This window comes from Podarcis muralis, chromosome 3 (assembly GCF_964188315.1).
Source record: "Podarcis muralis chromosome 3, rPodMur119.hap1.1, whole genome shotgun sequence".
NCBI classification, from domain to species: Eukaryota; Metazoa; Chordata; class Lepidosauria; order Squamata; family Lacertidae; genus Podarcis; species Podarcis muralis.
Window position 1 is genome coordinate 82,983,541 of NC_135657.1, and position 20,978 is coordinate 83,004,518.

The following is a 20,978-nucleotide window of genomic DNA, read 5'->3' on the forward strand; positions in this document are numbered from 1 at the left end:
GGAGAATTTGCACCCAAGTTTGGAATATGAAGCAATCCATGTTGCCTAGTTGAGTTCCAATTCAAGAATTCGCCGAAAAGGATATTAGCGTCTCAGAAGTGTTTCCATAGATTTTTGTCTTAAAACTTGAACTGAGGTTTGGTTGTGGGCATAGTTCAATGAGATTAGCAGATGGAGTGTAGGTGGGCTACCCCCTTCTTTTATCAGACAGTTCTTGCATTCATGACAGCAGAGAATTGTTCCTTTTGCTTGCTTCCATTCATCCTATGCCAAAAGCTATGGGCTGGAAAGTTCAAGTTTATGCCAACTTTGCTGCTGCACCATCAAACATTAAAGTCATGCAGGAGGAGTTGACTTGCCCAGCAGTCAACAGAGCCACCTGCTATGGCTTCTTTTATTGTGCTGAATGAACCAACAGGAAATGGGAAACAGTGTTTAGTGTGGCATAAAAGCAGAAATTCCAAAGTTGCAGGGAAACAGTATACCCTGTGTGAACCTGGAACTGTTTGTTCAAAGCACTGAGAGCCATTGTTGCAGCATTTTAATTATATAGGGGTGAAGATTCTGTGGTTGTGAGAAGCCAAGAAGGCCTGGTCTTTCCAGAGCCAAATGCAAATATGGAGGAGCAGTTGGATTTTCTAAATACTGAGAGCACATTTCCCAAATTTGAGAAATTTTTGCTCTTAAAGGGATATTTACTAACTTTCACATGGGGAGATAGTATAGAAGCATGGCATAGAATCATAGCATTGTAGAGTTGGAAGGGACAACAAGGGTCATCTAATCCAATCCCCTGCAATGCAGGAATCTTTTGTCCAATGTAGGGCTTGAACCCACAACCCTAAGGTTAAGAGTCTCATGCTCTACCGACTGAGCTACCGAGGCAGTATAAACCAGTGCTAATCTGGAAGGAAGTTTGCAGTTTTCCAAAAGTTCAGAATCCCAAACTTTGTGGGAGAGAAGCTGGATGTGTGCATACTTGCAATATTACAGAGGGTTGTAGCTGCAGTTTATATGTCAAGTTAAGTTTCACAAAAAACAAAAACAACCCACCCCAATATGTTTGCTTTCATTTTATTTTACACTGAAAAGTGTCTCCTAGCTCTAGGACCGTGAGAGTGGATGAAGAGAAAGAGACCACCATGAGAGTTACCTGGCAGCCTGCACCTGGGAAAGTTGTCAGCTACCGTGTAGTTTACCGGCCCCGTAGAGGAGGAAGACAGATGGTTGCAAAAGTGCCGCCTTCCTCCACCACCACCATCCTGAAACGGCTCCAGCCACTGACTACTTACGACATCTCTGTCATTCCAATGTATAAAACTGGTGAAGGAAAACACAGACAAGGCGAAGGAACAACAGGTACATTGATTTCTACGCTACATGGATGTAGAGAGGGGTGTGTGTGTGGAAATTCATTCCTGCAAACATGTACAGGGTGAGTCTTTAAAAATGCCCCTTGCAACATGTGTACTCTGTATCCATGGAGCCTCTTTTAAAGGACTCACCCTGTAAGAGCTTTAGCAAGGCTGCCAAAGACTGTAAATGTTAGTTTAAGATGTCATATTTTGTCATCTATGTGTGTGTTTCCAATATTATTCTAGCTATTTTTACACATGCTCCCTATCTGCTCCCAAGGTGACATGGGAGGGCCAGCCTCGTCAGATGTGGTATAAGCCGCTTGTCTCCTGCAAACCACACAAGGATTCTGCTGATCTCTGTGTTAATTCTTGGTTAAGCCCAGTGACAGAAAGGGAGATTAGCAAAGTGGCACAAAGAGCAAACAGGGAATTTATATGGGATTCTTTTGGCACACATTTTCAAGCAGCTTTATACCTCTTGTTAAAGTACTGCTTCCTGCATGCCTTGTTTAGCAGTATGGGAAGCTGCTTGACTGCGTGGCAATTAGAAATTACCTACTTGGATTTCTAACTGTTTTGTATGGAGTTTTAGTGGTGCTCAAAGCTTTCAATCTGAGCCAGAATTATTCGGTAAAACTTAATTTTAGGAACATTTTCAATTCCAGGGCTCCACAATGGAATATGTATAAATTATGAATAAAGGACAGATAACTTGAGCAGATTATCCTGGTAACCAGCCCTTAACACACACCTGGAGAAAGTATTTTATAGAGCAACTTCCACAGGGTCTTGAACCCTCACACCTCTGATCTTAGAAATTAAGCGGTGTTTATGTTAAACTTCTATTGAGGCTGCTTCAGCCAAAGTAGAATAAATATTTTTAAATGGCTTTCCACTAGAGTGCTAGGTTTGATGCTCTTCTTTCAGAGGCTCTGATTATGAATAATCATAGGAGCTATTAATAGAGCAGCCTTTTGCAGTAACAGTGGTTTGAAAGCATGTTATAATTATGTCTTGTTATCAGTGATCCAGGAAGTGGGCTCACATTATCTTCTCCCCTAAAATTCTGAGTTTAGCGAGTTTAAAAAGCAAGAAGGTGTCTGTTTCATCCCCTACTAGAATCCTTGGCTTTTGCTCTTTGAGATTAGATTGCTGCCCTTTTAGCTAAAAAACAAACAAACAAACAAACAAACAAACAAACTGCAAATGAGATAGCATTCAACCCACTAGGAAAAATTGGCTCAGGAAGGAATCTATTGCTTGTTAAACCAGTAGTATATTATTCCCGTGTTCCTGAATCTGCATTGGCTGCACTGCTTGCCAGTTTCCAGATACAGTGCAAAATTAATGATGAGTGTTAACTAGCTTTAAGGTGCTCTAAACGGTTTGGAGCTTTAGAGACTAGTTCCTTGCTCCTGTTCCTCTTGGCATGGCAATGATTAGGTCATCTGAATTGCTTCAAAAATGAGAATGGTTGAGAGTTTTGTAGCACCTTACAGGTGAATAGAAAACATAAGAGTTTACAGATTAGAGCCCCCTTCATCTGAAGCATAGAATGTAAGAGTTACAGTCTGTGACATTTCAGTGAAAACCTAAAATGTATACAACTTTTTAAGAAACCACTTATAGCAGCTATAATGAGTGATAGCACCACCTTCATAGATTTGCTCATTTAACAATCATAATGGGGGGGGCGCACGGGGTGGAACCTATGGTGGATTTGGTAATATTGTGCATATGCAAGGGCTTTTGATCCAGTAGAGGGATCTGGTAATAGAAGAGGAAGGGAGGGTTGTTGTTTTGACCATCTCTCCTTCCTCCTATGCCACATTCTACCCTTTTCTGGAGGATCCCTCAACTCCTTTGAACCAATTTTCTTGGGCTGTTATAGCAAAGCTATAATGCATTCACTTTTTAAAAACTGAAATGACGGTTTTATGGTTGAATATAGCAAACACTTAATTTCTTGGGTGTGGTTTGATTGTTGCAGCTTCCCCATTTAAACCTCCCAGAAATCTGCACACTTCTGATTCTACAATGTCAAGTTTCCGTGTAACCTGGGAGCCAGCCCCCGGTGAAGTGACGGGTTATAAAGTAACTTTCCATCCAACTGGAGAAAGCAGGCGCCTTGGAGAATTAATAGTTGGCCCATATGACAACACTGTTGTGTTGGAGGAGCTCAGGTATTGCCACTCAGAATTTCCTTCCTTATCAGTATTTCCCCCCCCCCCCATAGGTATTTTTCAGTCAACTGCATCTCTTTCAGCATATAATACCAATTCTATCATCCTATGTTTATTTTTTAAAGTCTATTTCATTAGATGCCAAAGGCACAAAGGCATGGTAAATATACTATTCAAATAAATGAATTAAAATATGACCCTCAAGAAAGCTTGTAAAACCCTTCTGCTGGGTCTGTAGTAGTTGTTAGCTGTCTTGATGGTCAAGCTTGGCTCAAAGCTAGGAGATACAGACAATACAGCTATAGATGTTCAGTTGTAAGGACCAATCTCTTGCTTCAGTAATAGTTTCTTGCTCAGTGCCATTTTTCTAGAAAAAGAGGTGCCGGAACTCACAATGAACACCTCCCTTGTTCTCTTAGAATGGCAATGGCGCTCACCTGAGAGGTGCCAGAAAAGAGTTCCTGCGAGTTCCCTGTGAAAAAGAAAGCTTTAGATTTCAGCTCCTAAAGACTTACCCTGCCGTAAAAATCCATGACAGGGAGAATCATTGTAGTTTAGTGGTTAGTGTTTATGAACTCTGATCAAGAAGACCCAGGTTCCAATCCACACTTGGCCACAAAGCTTTTTTGAAGATCTTGTTGGGCCAGCCTAACCCATCTCATATCCTTCTTAGGATAAAATCAGTGGGGAGAGAGCCATGTATTCTGTCCTGAGCTCCTTTGAGAAATGGCAGGATTAAAAACAGAGTGAATAAATCCCTAAAGGTGTCAAAGTGATCCATCCATTCCCAGTCTAATTTGCTTCATATATGCATTTAAATCACGCAGGGCAGGCACTTCCTACAAAGTCAATGTTTTTGGAATGTTTGAAGGAGGTGAAAGTGCACCACTGATTGGAGAAGAAATGACTACCCTTTCAGATACTGCTGAGGTGCCCTTTTTACCTGAAGGTAAATATGATTTTAATGAGAAGCCCATTTATTATTTGGATATTCTAGCTGTAGATCTTTACTTTTAGAAAACTGGTAAAGTGAACTGTTTTCAACATAATTAACTGATACAGTTATTTACTTGCAGGAGTAATTGCAAAAAGAAAAGGCTACTTTTCATGAAGACCACTCCTTGGTCTTTAGTGACCATTTTTAAAGATAACTTCCCTCTCAATTAGTTTCCATCTTTATAAGAAGGCTCTTTCTTGTTTGTGAAGACTTAAATGATTATTGCCCCATTTCACATTATAGCTATGCAGACATACAGTTACTCATGCATTGTCAAATACACGATTTACACCCAACCACCATACAGCACTATATGGAGTCAATAAACAGCCCATATGGTGCCACCACTGTCCTTTTCTCTGGAAATTAGAAAATGCTGTAGGAAGGATTTTGAAACCTTTCAGAGAATTTAGGGCAGGCATAGGCAAACTTGGCTTTCCAGATGTTTTGGGACTACAACTCCCATCATCCCTAGCTAACAGGGCCAGTAGTCAGGGATGATGGGAGTTGTAGTCCCAAAACATCTGGAGGGCCGAGTTTGCCTATGCCTGATTTAGGGTGAAAAAAATTTGGCCAGGATCCAAACAGCTATTTTATATGTGTCCAATGACTTCACCCATTGAATTTTTAAAAACATTTTTCTTTGAACCCTGTGGTGAATAACATAGCATGTTTGAACATTCCCAAAATTTTCAAGAGGTTTACTCTATGGCAAGTGTTTGAAAAACTCCAAGCAAACATGGACATCTGGAATTACTTTCTTCAGTTCTTTGGATCCAGGACTGTTTCTGCACTGTTTCTGCTTGATAGTGCAATCTTAAATACATTTACTAGGGAGTAAGCCCCAGTGCACACAGTGCAGCTTCTGAGTAAGCGTGCATATAATTCACTGTGCAATAGTTCACTGGCCTAAACTGAAACACTGTCAGGAGGTATATAATGTTGCAAGTGAAATGGGAAATACTGTAGTAGTTAACTCCTCCATATAGAAAATGAGCAGTGTTCTGAAACTTCACAGTGCCTCCCCTCAAGAGGGTGTGGGTGGGCATGAACGTATTTTCAAAAAGTGAAACTTGAACAAAATTCACAGGACAGGCATGTACAGTGGTACCTCGGGTTACATAAGCTTCAGGTTAAATACGCTTCAGGTAACCCGAGGTACCACTGTATGTGTGTGTGGCAGCGGGGATTGCATCTAGCAGTGTTAGGAAAGGCCCCCACCCCCGCTCACTTGCAGGGCTTTTTGCAAGCAGCCTTTCAGCCCGGCAGCTTTTGCTTGTGTGTGTGTGTGTGTGAGAGAGAGAGAGAGAGAGCGAGAGAGAGAGAGAGAGAGAGAGCGAGAGAGAGAGAGAGAGAGAGAGAGAGAGAGAGGGGTGTGTGTGTGTGTGAGAGAGAGAGAGAGTACTTTGTAAACATCTTAGAAGCCCATTCTGGCATTAAGTGGTATATAAGTAAAATAAAGTGTGTGTGTGTGTGTGTGTGTGTGTGTGTGTGTGTGTATATATATAAAATCAAAATCTGACTGTGTGCTGTTGCATGGTTACATTATAGGCTGGAAGGCAGTTTGTTAAAGCCCACTGCAATACCACTACAAGTGAGTGTAGGACTTTCTTAAAGCCTTTCAATGCAAAGCAGCAAGGGCAACAACAACAACAACAGCAGCAGATAACACCCATTGGCTACTTGACTGACATGATAAGCTAAATGCAGTCCTCACCTCCATCCTATGATTTATTTTATTTTTTTGCAAAGTTCTCTTGCTCCCTGCAAAAGAGGCAGAAAAATGAATTCCTCCTTTGAAGGGAGTGAAGGAAATGCAGGGTTCAGTACAGCAGTATAAAATAATTCCACCAAGATCACTTATACTGAGTTATACTGTGTTCCATTCTTATGGAGGAAAGAATACTTTTGAGGATGGAAAAGTCCATCCTTCACAGGAGGGAACCCTTGGATCCAACTCAGTAGGTACAGTCCGGCTAAAATTAGGTATTTTTCAGTCTTATTTATTTTTAGGGGACAGTTAAGCACATGGGCTGCTATTTGACTAAGTTTTACTTAGAGTAGGCTAATTGGAATGAATGAACATGACTTACGTCAATCTCAGTGGGTTTGCTTTGAGTAAAATGTAGTTGAGCACTACCCATACTTAACTCTCTCCCATTGAAATAAGTGCACCTTAAAAAGTTCCTAATGTTGGCAGGATAATACCCCGTTTATATCATTGCAATTGCCCTTTATTCCTGCAGTTATTCCCTACAACCTAAGCTGCTTTTCTTTCTTTCTTTTTTAAATAAATGAGGTGAAGTGGCAGCCTTTATGGAAAATTGTGCTCATAAAAATCCATATGCTGCATTAAAACATATAGACTTTCTGCCATGGCTTTCTGGTTGGAGACTAAATTTATAAAAGATTTGATGGCATTGATATTTCCAATGTTTAAAATTAAGGCCAGACTCCAGACACTCGTGTGTGTTGCTTTGCATTCACAATTATCAGGGCTTTTCTGGTCCCCTCCTCTAAGACAAGGCTCTTTGAATCCTGAACAATGTTAGCAAGTGCATGAACTTTAATATATACCCTATTTCATGATTTATGATTGTGTTGATTAAAGACTAGTGTTGTATTTTCTATGCAGAAGAGGATCATGCTTTTAAATCCTCAGGTACCTGGAATAGTTCTATTCATGAATCTACAGTTTTGGATCAATTATGTGGAACATAGATGAAATCACTCTGATGAGTGTGCCTGATTTTACTCAATGGGATTTCTTCCATGTAAAGACCAGAAGCTATGATGGCATGAAGCCAGAAGGTTTTGCTGCTGGTAACATGATCTCCAGAGGAAAAAAGGAGGAAGAGCACACATACACCCATTCAAATGGCTAATGAAAGGATCATATTTTAAAGCCTTGTGTCTTTCTGCTTTGTATAAACACACTGTGATTTTCAGCATGTAGAAAGCAGTTCTTATTTTTATCCTACAAATGGACGGTCCCCAATATTTTATTTACTTTCTCTCTGAAGCATTTAAAACTTTGTATAAATGTTTGTTTTTGTCACTTCTGATTCTTTTGTGTTTATGTGTGTTTCTGTATCTTATATGTGTTGTATTCTTTCTCTTGTTGTGTTAAATGTGTAAAAGTCTGCACCATCTTCATTAACAGACCACAAAACAGTATAAAATTAATTTTATCATTTATCTCCACATATTAAGCATATGGACTAATTTCTAAAGATTCTTGTTTAAAACTCCTCAGATTTTATCAATTCTCACACATATTTAACTGGAGAAGATGCGCAATTTTGAAGTAGTCATTGTCATTGGCTACCTAACTTAAGTTTATTTAGTTGTTCAATAATTTAGCTGTGTTGATTCTCACTGCACTTGGGCCCTGGCTAAGTAATAGTCTAATAGATCATGTCAGTGTTACGGGCAGTGCTCACCAGAATATGCTTCACAGCACACCTTTTAAAGCAAATATTAATAATACATAATCTCAGAAGTGTTATTGGTAGCACTATGGGATGCTCCTAACGACTTTAAGTTCCAGTTTATATAGAAGAACACTAGTCAGTTACTTAAGCCATGCATGCATGCTGGACAATGTAAAAGAGGATAGGATAGAAAACAGCTGTTCATTTGCTGCAACTAACACACTTGTATTTTGATTGCTGTGACAGGCCTGGAATGCAAAACCAAAGTAGAAGCAGATATTGTGTTGCTGGTGGATGGCTCATGGAGCATTGGTCGGCAAAATTTTAAAACAATCAGAAGCTTCATTGGTCGCATTGTTGAAGTATTTGACATTGGTCCCGACAAAGTGCAGATTGGTAAGCCTTGAATGTCCTGAAATAATTTGGGGGTGTTGTTGTTTTGGGACCTTTTGCAACTAAGTTATATTTCTCTCCCAGCTCTTGCACAGTATAGTGGATCTCCTAGAACAGAATGGAACCTCAATGCACACAAAACCAAACAGAGTTTGATGGATGCTGTTACCAACTTGCCTTATAAAGGAGGGAACACCCTCACAGGTAACATTCTGCTGCTGAATTCATCATAAGGTACACTGGGGAAATTAATACAATGTTATATGGTCTGAAAAGATTTTTTGTTTTGAATATATTATACTGACTTTATAGAGTGGACAAAGAAGTGGTTCTTTAATCTCCTCTGTTTATCTGCTGCCACTCAGTCTCTTCAAACAACACTCCACAGAATCTCTTCAGAACGCTTCCCCAATTTCCTCAGCCAAGACCTTCAGTCCCTTATAGTAGCCCTTAAGGAACAACAACAACAACAACAACAACAACAACAACAACAAAGTCTGTGCTACAGATAGCTCACAGGGAGCATCACTGCACAATCTTACTCTGTATAAGTGATCTCCAAACTAGGAGGGTAGTCTATGGTTACCAGGCAGAAAGTTGTCTTGCCAGTGCAAGTAGATAAATAGGTACCACTGCTGCAGGAAAATAAACAACGCTTCTGTGTGCTCCGACACTCGTCATAGTGTCCCATTGCGCCAGAAGCTCAATGTCATGCTGGCCACATGACTTGGAAAGCTGTGGACAAATGCTGGCTCCCTCAGCCTGAAGCAAGATGAGCACCACACCCTATAGTCAAGTTTAACTGGACTTAACCATCCAGGGGTCCTTTACCTATGAGTGGTAACCATAACAGCTGGAATGAAGTAAGTACTTAGGGCAAAGCTTATGTGTCTCTTAATGAAGATACCTATCCTACTTTAGGGACGTCTACCCTCTATGCTGGAATCTATGGCTAATGAATAATGGGTACCTGTGTGTGCTGTGATTTCAGGAGATGCTCTGAAGTTCATCTTAAACAACAACTTTAAGATAGAAGCTGGCATGAGGCCTGGGGCTCGCAAAATTGGTGTCCTCATCACAGATGGCAAATCACAAGATGATATAGTTGTGCCATCTCAGTCACTGAGAGATTTGGGAGTGGAGCTGTATGCTGTTGGTGAGTATTACGTGGAGAGGTGGGAAATATAGAAGTTGGTTGGAAAACTAAATCACCCATTCTCCTTTATATGAATTGGGAAACAGTCTAATGAACATGCCTAGGTTATTTTAAAATGTTTTATTTTTGTGACCTTTTTAAGGTATCAAAAATGCTGATGAAAATGAACTGAAGCAGATTGCAACAGACCCCGATAACATTCATGTTTACAATGTTGGCGATTTCGGCCTCCTTGTTACGATTATTGATGACCTCACTAATAATTTGTGCAATAGTGTCAGAGGTCCAGGTATGTTTCTCTTTCTAGTTTCGTTTTCAACTTCTTTTTACCTTTTATATGATGCCTGCTGAATTTTTCCTAAATTACTTACTTGGAACTTTGTTTTTGCATTACCCCCATGGTGTGCTAGCTGTTAAAGCCCATCTGCTTTCTGAGCTCTCAGGTAGCATCTGAAGCTCTGGATCATGTGAGAAGTAGCAGGGTGGCAGCCCTTCACACATGCCAGCATTACCACATTTTCTGTGAATGGGGAAATGCTGAGTGAGAGCAAGTCATGGGATGGACTTCTCCCACATGACCCAAGTCGCCAATGTTTAGTTTCACAGTCCAGGAAGGAGTTGTACTACACTGGTGACTCCATCACAGAGTAATAAGAGAAAAGTTCCTTGGGAGGAAAATATATTCTATAGCCGTTTTAAGACAGAGATACTCATGAGCAACTGTTGGTATATTATTTAACAAGATAAAAGGGCAAATTCAAATGTTACAATGAGTCCTGCACAGAAGAAAATATATGAAATAACATGCCCTCAGCATGTCATTTGTGATTTTTGCACATCAATTGGTTTTTTTTGCTCTGAAGTTTTTACTGGCTGCAGCTTCTCAGTGCATGGACTTAGGTTTGCCATAACATCTCAAGTGTGATTATCACAGATTAAAGAATGCATCATATTCTACTATAAATTATTTTATGCATATGAATCATATACATTTCAGTTCAGTAAGTAAATAGATCCAATACTTAAGTAAAAACAAGTTGAGTTGACGTATATTATTGTTTTGCATTTCCTTCTTTGGTAACCCTCCTAATGAAGATTTTATAGTATTGTTCCTTTTTTTTGCATGACAGCTGATTTGGCACTACCACCAACCAATCTAAGAACCTCTGAGGAGACACCTTATTCTTTCAGAGTATCATGGACGCCACCTGCTGAGAGCGTTGATAGATACAGGGTTGAATATTATCCTGCAGATGGAGGCCCACGAAAGGAGGTCATCACTGGACATCCAATTTTATTATTTTTATTTATGTTTGTGTATACCACTGATTTTGCAGTGGCTCCGCTCCTTCCTCCTGGACCATGTCCAGAAAGTAGTGCTGGGAGATGAATGTTCAGATCCCTGGGCTCTCACTTGTGGGGTGCCTCAGGGCTCTGTCTTCTCCCCCATGCTTTTCAATATCTATATGAAGCCACTGGGAGAGATCATCGGGGGGGGGGGGGGGTGGCGCGTTTGGACTGGGTGTTCACCAGTATGTGGATGATACCCAGCTCTACCTCTTTTAAATTGGAACTAGTGAAGGCAGTGAATGTCCTGTGTGAGTGTCTTTACTAGAAGTTGCTTTTGTTCTATCAGGGCCAAGAGCAGAGATAAAAATAGCAGTAGATAGATTTATGCACAATTATGTCTCCTGTTTCTTGTTTTCATGCAGGTCTTTGTAAGTCGTTCAGAGACGACTACAGTTCTGACTGGCCTCAAGCCCGAAACAAAGTATGTTGTGAATGTATATTCTGTGGTAGAAGGTACCAGTAGCGTACCTCTAGAGGGCGTTGATACGACTTGTAAGTGTCAATTCAAATTCAATTAAGATATGTGATAATTCATAAAACTTTCAAACTGTTTTTAAAACAAAGTTCTGCATAGAATGTTTGTGGGAATATGGAGTGGAGATGAGAACTCCAAGCATATAGAAAACCTCTATGGATATTTTTAAAAATTGCAACCTCCTTGTAGGTAGACATTACCTTACTGAACAACAAAATGATTCACTCTGGGAACTGTAGCTCTGTGAGGGGAATAGGGGGTTTCCTAACAAGTCTCAGCACCCTTAACAAACTACTTTCCCCAGGATTCTTTGGTGGGGGGGGGGGAGCCATGACTGATTAAAGTGGTATGACACAACTTTAAATGTATATTGAAGAAGGAGCCTACGATGAGAAAGAGAACATTGGGTACTTAATATTCTATGATATTATAAACAATATGACAGGAGACTTTTGGTTCTTCAGTCCAGAGGGTAGAGTTATGAAAAGGATGAGTGCCAATCAAGCTGGGTGACCCTGAGAGTGTGATTCAGCTTTGTCAATATACATTTCAGATTTACCAATTTGGGATTGTGGCTGTGTAGATTAAGTCCAGAACAGATGAGAGAAACTATCCTGGACAGTTATGTGTATTATGCTCTCATAGGATTAAAACACTGTTCACCGAAAGTCATGTACAGTTTGTGACCCACTAAACTAAGTTCAGACTATTAGCTATGCATCAGAACCTGCCAAGTACCTAACATCTCCCCTGTTCTTACAAACCCTGGGAGACTGCAAAAACAGGAGGTTTCTTAAGCCCTGTTGGGTCAGTATGTACAGCTGGTGGACTGTGTTCAAACTAGTTTGTTATAAGTTGTGCGGGCCTGGTTTACTGCAAAAAAAAAATACAATAACTAAAAGCTACTCCCCATCTGAAAGCTGAAAGTTCAAACATGTTTTCAAAAATGAAGACGTAAAATATGTTTATGGACACAAATAACTGAATTACATTTATGGTTCTGCAGTGCCAATCCCTTCAGTCAGAAACTTGAATGCGTATGACATCACCTCAACAACAATGCGCGTGCGCTGGGAACCTGTCAGTGGAGCTACTGGCTATGTGCTGCTGTATGAACCTGTCAATGCCACAATACCAGCAACAGAGAAACAGGTAACAACAGATTTAAGAAAGAGAGGCAGACAGACAGTGAGAACCTGAATTTGCTTCCATATGCCAAAGCAGTGAGACATTTATTTTGTGAGTGTATAGATTATAAAATAAAACAGCTTGATTGGAAAGTTATATACACAATAATGTATGAGTCAGGAAGTTGTAAATACATTATTAAACATGGAAACTGAATTTTTTAAAAAAACAATGTAAAGGCCCAAGCATTTTGTTTTTCTTTCTAGTGGCTTCTTCTAAATTTCCTTGTTTCTTTTTCTCTTTTTCCAGATGCGTGTTGGAGCATCAGTGAATGATGTACAGCTGCTTGACCTGATTCCTAACACTGAATACACTTTAACAATTCATTCAGCTTTTGGTGACCTCATCAGTGATCCACTCACCACGCAGGAAGTCACCTGTAAGAATAATATCTTGCTTGTCTTATATTTACCCCCTCTTGGTTTGGTAATGCCATGCCTCAGTATATTAAAGGTATACTGTGATTTGTGTACAGGCAACGTTTCACTTGCCACTTGCGCACAACTGTGCACATGCACAGCTCTCATGAACTGGATGTGCTGTGTGACTTTGTTGAGGCTGCTGAGTGTCCCTGCCTAATAGCTGGCTTGTGGGGAAGCGCAGCAGGAACAGCAACAGCCACTTTTTTGTGTACTAGCCATTAGGAGGGGAGGCTCAGCAGTCCCCTCCAGCTCATGAGGGGCCCTCCCTGGAGCCCAACGAGGATGCCCTCTGGGCTCTGGGGAGGGTCTACTCATGAGCTGGAGGTGCAGCAGGGCTTTGTTGAGGCTCCCCACCTAAAAGCTGACACGCAGGAAAGAGCTGCTTTGTCATACCTCAGTTAGGCGGGAAGGGTCAGCACTCTCAACAAAGCCTGCTGTTCCTCTGACTCATGAGGAGACTCCCAACAGAGCCCAAAGAGGATGTTTGTTGGGCTCTGGGGAGGGTCTCCTCATGAGCCATGAGGACTCTACAGCAGTGTTTCCCAACCGGTGTTCCGCGGCACACTAGTGTGCCGCCGGACGTTGCCTAGTGTGCCGTGGGAGGGAGGCGGGCGAGTCGGGCTAATCCTCCGACGAGCTCCACCTCCAGACCCATTGCTCAAATCCTTTAACCCAGGAGGGCGGGGAGGGGGGGGAGAAAGAGAAAAAAGAAAGGGTGGGAAAAAAGAAGGGAAAGAGAAAATATTTTTTTTAAAAAAGGAAAGAGAGGAAAAAAAGCGAGGGATGGAGGAAGGGGAATAAACAGAAGGGGAGGACAATGAAGAGGGGCGGGGCTTGGCAGGCAGCAGATAACTGGGGAGGGGGGCGCGGCTGGCGGCGGCTCAAGGCAGGAAGGGAGGAGCTGCCTTGCGGAGAGTCTTGGGCTGCAGAGATTTCCCGTTCAGGAGCGCGGGAGGCTACGCCGTGGATGGGAATCTCCTCCTCCTCTTCCTCCTCCTCCTCCAGGAGAGAGGGTGGTCCGCCCCACCGAGTCGGGCCTGCTCAAGCGTGGGAGCCTATAGTTAGAGCTCAGCTCCTTTTCTTGCCTTCCCTGCCCCCCCACGGAGCACATTTTCCTCGCCCCCCCAACCCCCGCATGTAGAATAGAAGCCCTCCAGCCTCCACGGTGCACAAACTCTCCCCTCTGCAACGAAGCGCTTTGTTGCATATCTTTGGTGAGGTTTTTAGGCAGTCTTGGTGCACCTTAAATCAGCGCTAATTGCGCCTGGACGCAGTATTTACTTCCGAGTAGGCCCCCTTCTCCCCCCCCCCCCCCGGTAGCACCTGACGTTGCTATTCGTATCATCAGGTTTGTTTGTTGATAATTTAATTGTTTTAAAAGCATCATGCTAAAGAGCTCTCTCCCACCCCCAGACCCTTGGGCAAAACAGAAACACACACATACACAAACACAGAGATTGAGCCCTGCAGGTTTTATGAAATGAATGGATTCTGAATGCCTGTTTCAGTGGCTTGTCCGCCTTAGGCTGCTGGGCCAGACACCTGTTACACGGTGCAGTCCGTAAGCTGTGAGCGCTGCTACCTGCCGCCGAGACCACGTAACGACAGTCTTGAAAGACCTACATTGGCTCCCAGTACCTTTCCGAGCACAATTCAAAGTGTTGGTGCTGACCTTTAAAGCCCTAAGCGGTTTCGGTCCAGTATACCTGAAGTAGCGTCTCCGCCACCATCGTTCAGCCCAGACACTGAGATCCAGTGCCAAGGGCCTTCTGGCAATTCCCTCACTGTGAAAAGTGAGGTTACAGGGAACCAGGCAGAGGGCCTTCTCGGTAGTGGCGCCCGCCCTGTGGAATGCCCTCCCATCAGACATCAAAGAGATAACCATTACCTTCTATGCTGTTACTATTTTTTTATTTTTTTTTACATAAGTAAAAAGTGACCTTTCCCCATCTGGCATGGTGGTGTGCCTCGAGATTTTTTTCATGAAACAAGTGTGCCTTTGCCCAAAAAAGGTTGGGAAACACTGCTCTACAGGGTTCTCCCCACTTATGCACATTTCACTTATGGATGTGGAGGGCCAGAACATTACCCCTGGGTAAGTGAGGTGTTGCCTGTACATAGTCACACTGGCGAAGGAACAGGAGTGCGGGGGGAGCGCATTGCCCCGGCAGTGCGATCCCATTGGGGTGCCATTGCGGCTGCTCCCCCGCCTGCACTGGGCGCCACGCCCCCACAGGCGACATGCCATGCCCCCAGGATGCTTGTCACCCCCCCAGGATGCATGCCAGCCCCACCCCCTCCTGCTCTCCGCCCCCCGGTGCCGGAGCATGAAGCTCCACCACTGCATAGTTATACCATTACTCAGTTACTTAGACACATTCTAGGGGCTTGGATTATTGTCACTAAACCCATCCACTAATACTTAAAATGTGATAGTGCTACTGTACCCATACAGTGCTTGAAACTTGGCTGCTAAAAGACAATCACTCTCCAAAGATGTTCTGAAAAAGGCACATACCATGTTATTCTCAATGGGAAGCCTTTAGATATGGCTGTTCATATAGCACAGGCACAAGGCGTATTAGGAATAGATGATAGTTTTCCCCCCATCTGGAGAATTGAAGGTTTTTATTAGAATAACCATTTCTTATTGTATATATACTTGTAGCTATTTACCATGCCTCCCATAAGCATGTTTTTCTGGTTTACATATTATTTCAGTACCTTGTAAAATCCGTTTGAAAGGTGGCATTCTCACTTCAATTAATTTTTTAATATGAATGTAAAAGTTACATGGACTAGGAGATTTAAAGATAAATATTTGCCAAAATATAAACCTGTTTGGGGGATGGCATTTAATATTCTTGCCGATATGTCTGATTATTCGACAGTACCTTTAAGTGGAGCAAAAAGCCTAATGATAAGAGATATTACTCACAGCAGCATGAGAGTCATTTGGGAACGTGCTCCAGGGAAAGTTCGGAAATACATATTGAGATACAAAGCAGCTGGGGAAGATGACGTGAAAGAGGTAGGTGAATTTTAGCTAATATGTGAAGATAGCTTAAGTGGAGTATTACAGCATGACTACCTGCAGCAGTGTTATTAAGGAGCAATCAGATGCCTGAGTTCCTGATATGTAAAATTATTTCTCCTCTTAAACAAATTTAGATTCTTTGGTTTCAGTGGTACTGAACCAACATATATGGATTGTTCTTCTCTTAGAAGTTAGCATTGCTAAGCCACAGGATTCTTATGTTATAAATACAAGTGGTAGAAGAGTGACAATGGCTAGCATGTGTACTTTGCTTGCAAAAAGGAATAATTTTTTAAAAAATAAAAAGTGGCCAAGGAATATAGAAAAAAGCTATGTGAAGCAAGCCAGTATGAGGATACAGTGGTACCTTGGGTTACATACGCTTCAGGTTACAGACTCCGCTAACCCAGAAATAGTACCTCGGGTTAAGAACTTTGCTTCAGGATGAGAACAGAAATCATGCGATGGCAGTTCAGCAGCAGTGGGAGGCCCCATTACCTAAAGTGTTGCTTCAGGTTAAGAACAGTTTCAGGTTAAGAACAGACCTCTGGACAAATTAAGTATGTAACCTGAGATACCACTGTACAGGGCTGAACGGCTGTGAATATTGTACCACAGCAGGACTGGTGAAGCAGCTTGGCAAAAAGCACCATCATGAGCACTCATTAAATTGAAGGCTAGGAAAAGTTCAGGGCTTTTTCCTTATAGCAGCCTTCCCCAGCTTGGTCCCTCCATATGTTTTTGGACCATAACTCCTGTTAGCTTCAGCCATTGGGGACGATGGCCCTAGAACACGGAGAAGGATCAAAGAAAATATATTCAGGTTAACACACTTTGATGCCGTTCATTTGTAAATAAACAGATTAGTACAAAGTTCACCACAAGTCTTCAGTGATATCTGTCCACCAGGAATAGCTTTGTGAAGATAGTCCTAAACTGTCTACAACATGGAAAACAAAAGTATGAAAGTGATGCTGTAAGGAGGAAAGCAGCATTTAATAAATCTCTTTTGTTTATGTCTAGTTGGAATTGGATCCCTCTCAGACCAGCACAGTTCTCCCTGATCTTTTTTCAAAAACACTCTATAACGTTGAGCTTGTTGCAGTATATGATGAAGGACCGTCTATGCCAGTAGCTGCAGAAGGCACCACTTGTAAGTCAACTCTATTGCTTAATAGGTTTTCTTAGATCAGATGAGGAGAACCTTTGGCCCACCAAATGTCACTGAGCTAGAACTCCCACCAGCCCCAGCAAGCATGGCCAAGGATGACTGGAATAGTAGTTCGGCAACATCTGGAGTACAAAAGATTGCCCGTAGCTGTGTCAGTTTCTTAAAGAAATGTAGGGTTTAAAATGTTGAGTTTTGTAAAGAGTAATGGCCTAGACCAGAATGACTCTAGAGGAGGAGACTTAGGTTGTTCTCCTAATCATCATCCTAGGTGGGAGGTGCCAGAAGGAAAACATGAAAAGATGAAGCAGCAGCTCCCACCTCTACAGTATATGTAGCAACCACAAATTGGGCAGCAACAAGCATGCTGCCATTAACATAGGAACTGTATTCACCAATGAGATCATGGATTCAAAACCAGACAGTATCCCTGGCAATAGCTCCTATCAGGCATGCTGCCAGAAATTGCATTGTAGAAGTGATTAATTAGCTCTCTGGCACAGCATCAGGATTGGCATAACGCCCACTGTGGTGATTAAACAGTGTCTTTGGTACAGCTTTCCTCAGGTATATTGTTGTGAATAGTGCCTTTGGTTCTCAAGGAGAAAGCTGCAAAGGATCAGCTTTTTCATTTGCCCTCAGGCATGGCAGACTCACATAACAGTGGGAGGACACTTTGTAGGGCACACCTGGCATGAAATTTTGCACCCCAGATCACTTGGAGGTCTGGTATTTAGGACTCATGAGGAACACAGGGAAAGAAAACACAAAGTTGGATGTGCCGTATGGGAAAAGCATCAACACAAATAATGACCATAACATAGACGAGGACCAGAAACCTGAAGAGGTTTCATAAAGGCAGAGAAAAGGGCCAAAGGGGACAACATAGAACTGGTCATATCCCAGCCAGAACACTGTGGACACTGTCAGTCCATGTACACCAAACCCCTGCACACCCACCTTAACAGAGTTAACTGGGGTAGGATTGTTCTGCAGAGCACCACTACGTTTATAAAGGAAGCATGTTGTTGAGACAGCTTATATCCACATACAACCTTTATAGATAAAAATCACTATGATGGCATTTCTGTGACTACCCCTGACTGGAAGCACTTAAGATGTGAATAGAGACTTAATCACTGGCACAAACATGGGGTGGGTGGGGGTGGGGGAAGGATGTTGAACAGATAGAGAAGTGCACTATGGAGGATAAAGAAGAGGTTTTAAAACTCCTGTTTCCATGTACAGTATTGTTGTTTGAGTGAAAATGGGCTTGTTGAGCTCCTCAACTACCCATAGGCCCCAGGCAGATATCTGGTCTTGCCATATTCTGATTCTGGGCATGGCAGATGCAGTGGCATTCTGCAATGTGGAGACTGCGGAGCCAAAAGACTGAGCCTGACAATCCTACTGTAGTAAAATAATCTGTGCTGTTCTAGAGAAATTAAGGATTTCACCCTATGAGTATATGGCATGTAAACTGTTCTGTACATTCCCCATGTGGTTTGTGTCCAAACTCCAAATGTCTTATGTGGTGGATTAGACTCTGCACATAACCTTGCATTTCTAGAAATGTTTAGTTTGTAGGGTTTTTCCTCTTGTGAGACAATTTCTCACTTCCTTTTTCCTTCCTGACAGTACCAGTACCAGCACCACAAAATCTAAGAACTGATCAAGTAACCAAGACAAGTTTCAGAGGTACTTGGGACCATGGAGCACCTGATGTAGCTCTCTACAGAGTAGAATGGGGACCACCTGGTGAAGAGAAGCTACAGGTAAGAATTTTTCAATAACCCCCAAATCAATCACTTTAAACCCTTTTTGTGTGTTTAATGCTGTTTGCTGGAAATGTTAAACTGGCCACTGTGTTTTCTAAATTTTTGATACCTAGGGAACCAGTTTCTTCATTAAGTCTGGAGACACATTGAATCCTTTTGAATACAAAAGTGACTGTATGTGTTCTCTCCCTTGGAACTATAGATTAGCTCAGTTAATATTGCCTCCTGGCACCCCATAGCGTGGTGGCACTGTGGTATAAACCACAGAGCCTAGGGCTTGCCGATCAGAAGGTTGGTGGTTTGAATCCCCGCGACGGGGTGAGCTCCCTTTGCTCGGTCCCTGCTCCTACCAACCTAGCAGTTTGAAAGCATGTCAAAGTGCAGGTAGATAAATAGGTATCGCTCCAGCGGGAAGGTAAACGGCGTTTCTGTGTGCTGCTCTGGTTCGCCAGAAGCAGCTTAGTCATGCTGGCCACATGACCCAGAAGCTGTACACTGGCTCCCTCGGCCCGTAAAGCGAGATGAGCGCTGCAACCCCAGAGTTGTCTGTGACTGGACCTAACGGTCAGGGGTCCCTTTTCCTTTTTTATGGTTGGGTTGCACTGCTCACTTAACCACCCTCTGCCTGAGTTGCTGCTGTGTGCTGATCTTACCTCTTCCCTCACGCTCTCCAAGGAACTCACTTGGAGGGAGGTAAAGTGAATGATCCCCAGCAGAGATTTAAAATCGCAGAACATGCAGCAAAGTAAAGCATGGAAGTATAGGCTGTTAGATCTTTAAAATATCCCCTTCTAAATGGCTTCCAAAGTTACCCACTTCCTTTACTATAGAAAGAGACCACATGTTTGGTAAGTCAAAATGGTTTACTTAAGAACTCTTCAAAGGTCAGATTCATGCGCTTTTTCATGCAATAGCAAGAAAAGACAGGCAATACAACTTAGTTTCAAAAAGTAGTAAAATGTTTATAAATTATTTGTATAGAAACACAAAGATGGCTTGCTAAAGCCATGTGGTCTAAGCTTGGAGCATCTAGCTTCAACATCCTTAGTAGAGTTCACGTGGTGGAAGAAGAAAAGAACAAAGAGTTTGGTAACCTTTCCTTCAAGGGTGAAGAGGTGTGACTTAGCTAAGCCTGGCAGAACAGCTTACTCTTCTTAACCCTTCATGCATTACTTAGAGTTAAGCATGTTGGCTATATGAAGCCAGTTTATCCCACAGTTGTCACTGCCCATGTAAAATGGTTCATTATCACATAAAGCTGACCATAAAATCATGGTTAGATAATTAGCCTGTGGACAAGCTGTGTGCTGGTGCATGCAGCTCAAACACTCCCCAAATTACTCACTGTCTTCCGATAATGGGGAAACAAATGACAGAGTGGCTGGCCTAGTGTTATGTGTGAATCAGAGCTTGTGGTTTCTTTATGAATAAACTGGAAGCAGAAGGTGGGCTATGTTCATACACATCCTAATTTCCCTCAGTGTAGTTTATGAAAAGCTTTCTGTCATAAAGTGGCCATTGGCAGAGGTGGGGGAGACTAATACTTCATAGGATGATGGTCTCCTTGCTCTGAAAGACATAGGGTTGTAGATTTATCCAACATGTTGGCTTAATTTTTCAAGGACATAACAACCTCTTCCTGTAGCGCACAGTGTATAAATCACTGTTGATCAATTGTCTGTAGATGGATTTCTGTATTTAAAGATCTGTTCTAGTCCATGAAAAATGTTAATTGTTAAATATATTGCCTCAATGAGTAACTTTCTTTCTTTCTTTCCCCACATCCCCTGTCACTTCCAAAGACAATTCTTAATGGTGATGAAAATACTCTAGTTTTTGAAAATTTGAACCCAGACACACTCTATGAGATTGGAGTTACTGCAATTTATCCCGATGAATCAGAGAGTGATGAACTGATTGGCAGTGAGACCACATGTAAGAAATTCTGAAATGCATTCATACATGGATTACAATTTGTAACAATAGTATTCAAATGAAAGACATGTTTTTAATGCAAACTTGCTCTGTTTGTGTTTCTC

The 20,978-nt window shown here is 42.1% G+C and overlaps 1 protein-coding gene across 13 annotated transcripts in view; it reads left to right on the forward strand.

Annotated features, from left to right (window-relative positions):
• Positions 1 to 20,978, forward strand: part of COL12A1 (collagen type XII alpha 1 chain) — a 111,483-nt gene that overhangs the window by 41,756 nt on the left and 48,749 nt on the right. For 9 of the 13 annotated variants that reach the window (XM_028722784.2, XM_028722782.2, XM_028722783.2 and 6 more), the window contains exons 15-29: positions 1,093 to 1,359; positions 3,349 to 3,541; positions 4,369 to 4,490; positions 8,219 to 8,368; positions 8,450 to 8,569; positions 9,357 to 9,521; positions 9,664 to 9,810; positions 10,652 to 10,794; positions 11,234 to 11,363; positions 12,353 to 12,498; positions 12,784 to 12,913; positions 15,848 to 15,987; positions 17,017 to 17,146; positions 18,800 to 18,936; positions 20,742 to 20,874. In XM_028722784.2, the coding sequence (XP_028578617.2) occupies positions 1,093 to 1,359; positions 3,349 to 3,541; positions 4,369 to 4,490; positions 8,219 to 8,368; positions 8,450 to 8,569; positions 9,357 to 9,521; positions 9,664 to 9,810; positions 10,652 to 10,794; positions 11,234 to 11,363; positions 12,353 to 12,498; positions 12,784 to 12,913; positions 15,848 to 15,987; positions 17,017 to 17,146; positions 18,800 to 18,936; positions 20,742 to 20,874 (2,253 nt within the window). The remainder of the gene's footprint in view (positions 1 to 1,092; positions 1,360 to 3,348; positions 3,542 to 4,368; positions 4,491 to 8,218; positions 8,369 to 8,449; positions 8,570 to 9,356; positions 9,522 to 9,663; positions 9,811 to 10,651; positions 10,795 to 11,233; positions 11,364 to 12,352; positions 12,499 to 12,783; positions 12,914 to 15,847; positions 15,988 to 17,016; positions 17,147 to 18,799; positions 18,937 to 20,741; positions 20,875 to 20,978) is intronic. The other 4 variants (XM_077926217.1, XM_028722792.2, XM_077926216.1 and 1 more) reach the window with 1 other exon arrangement.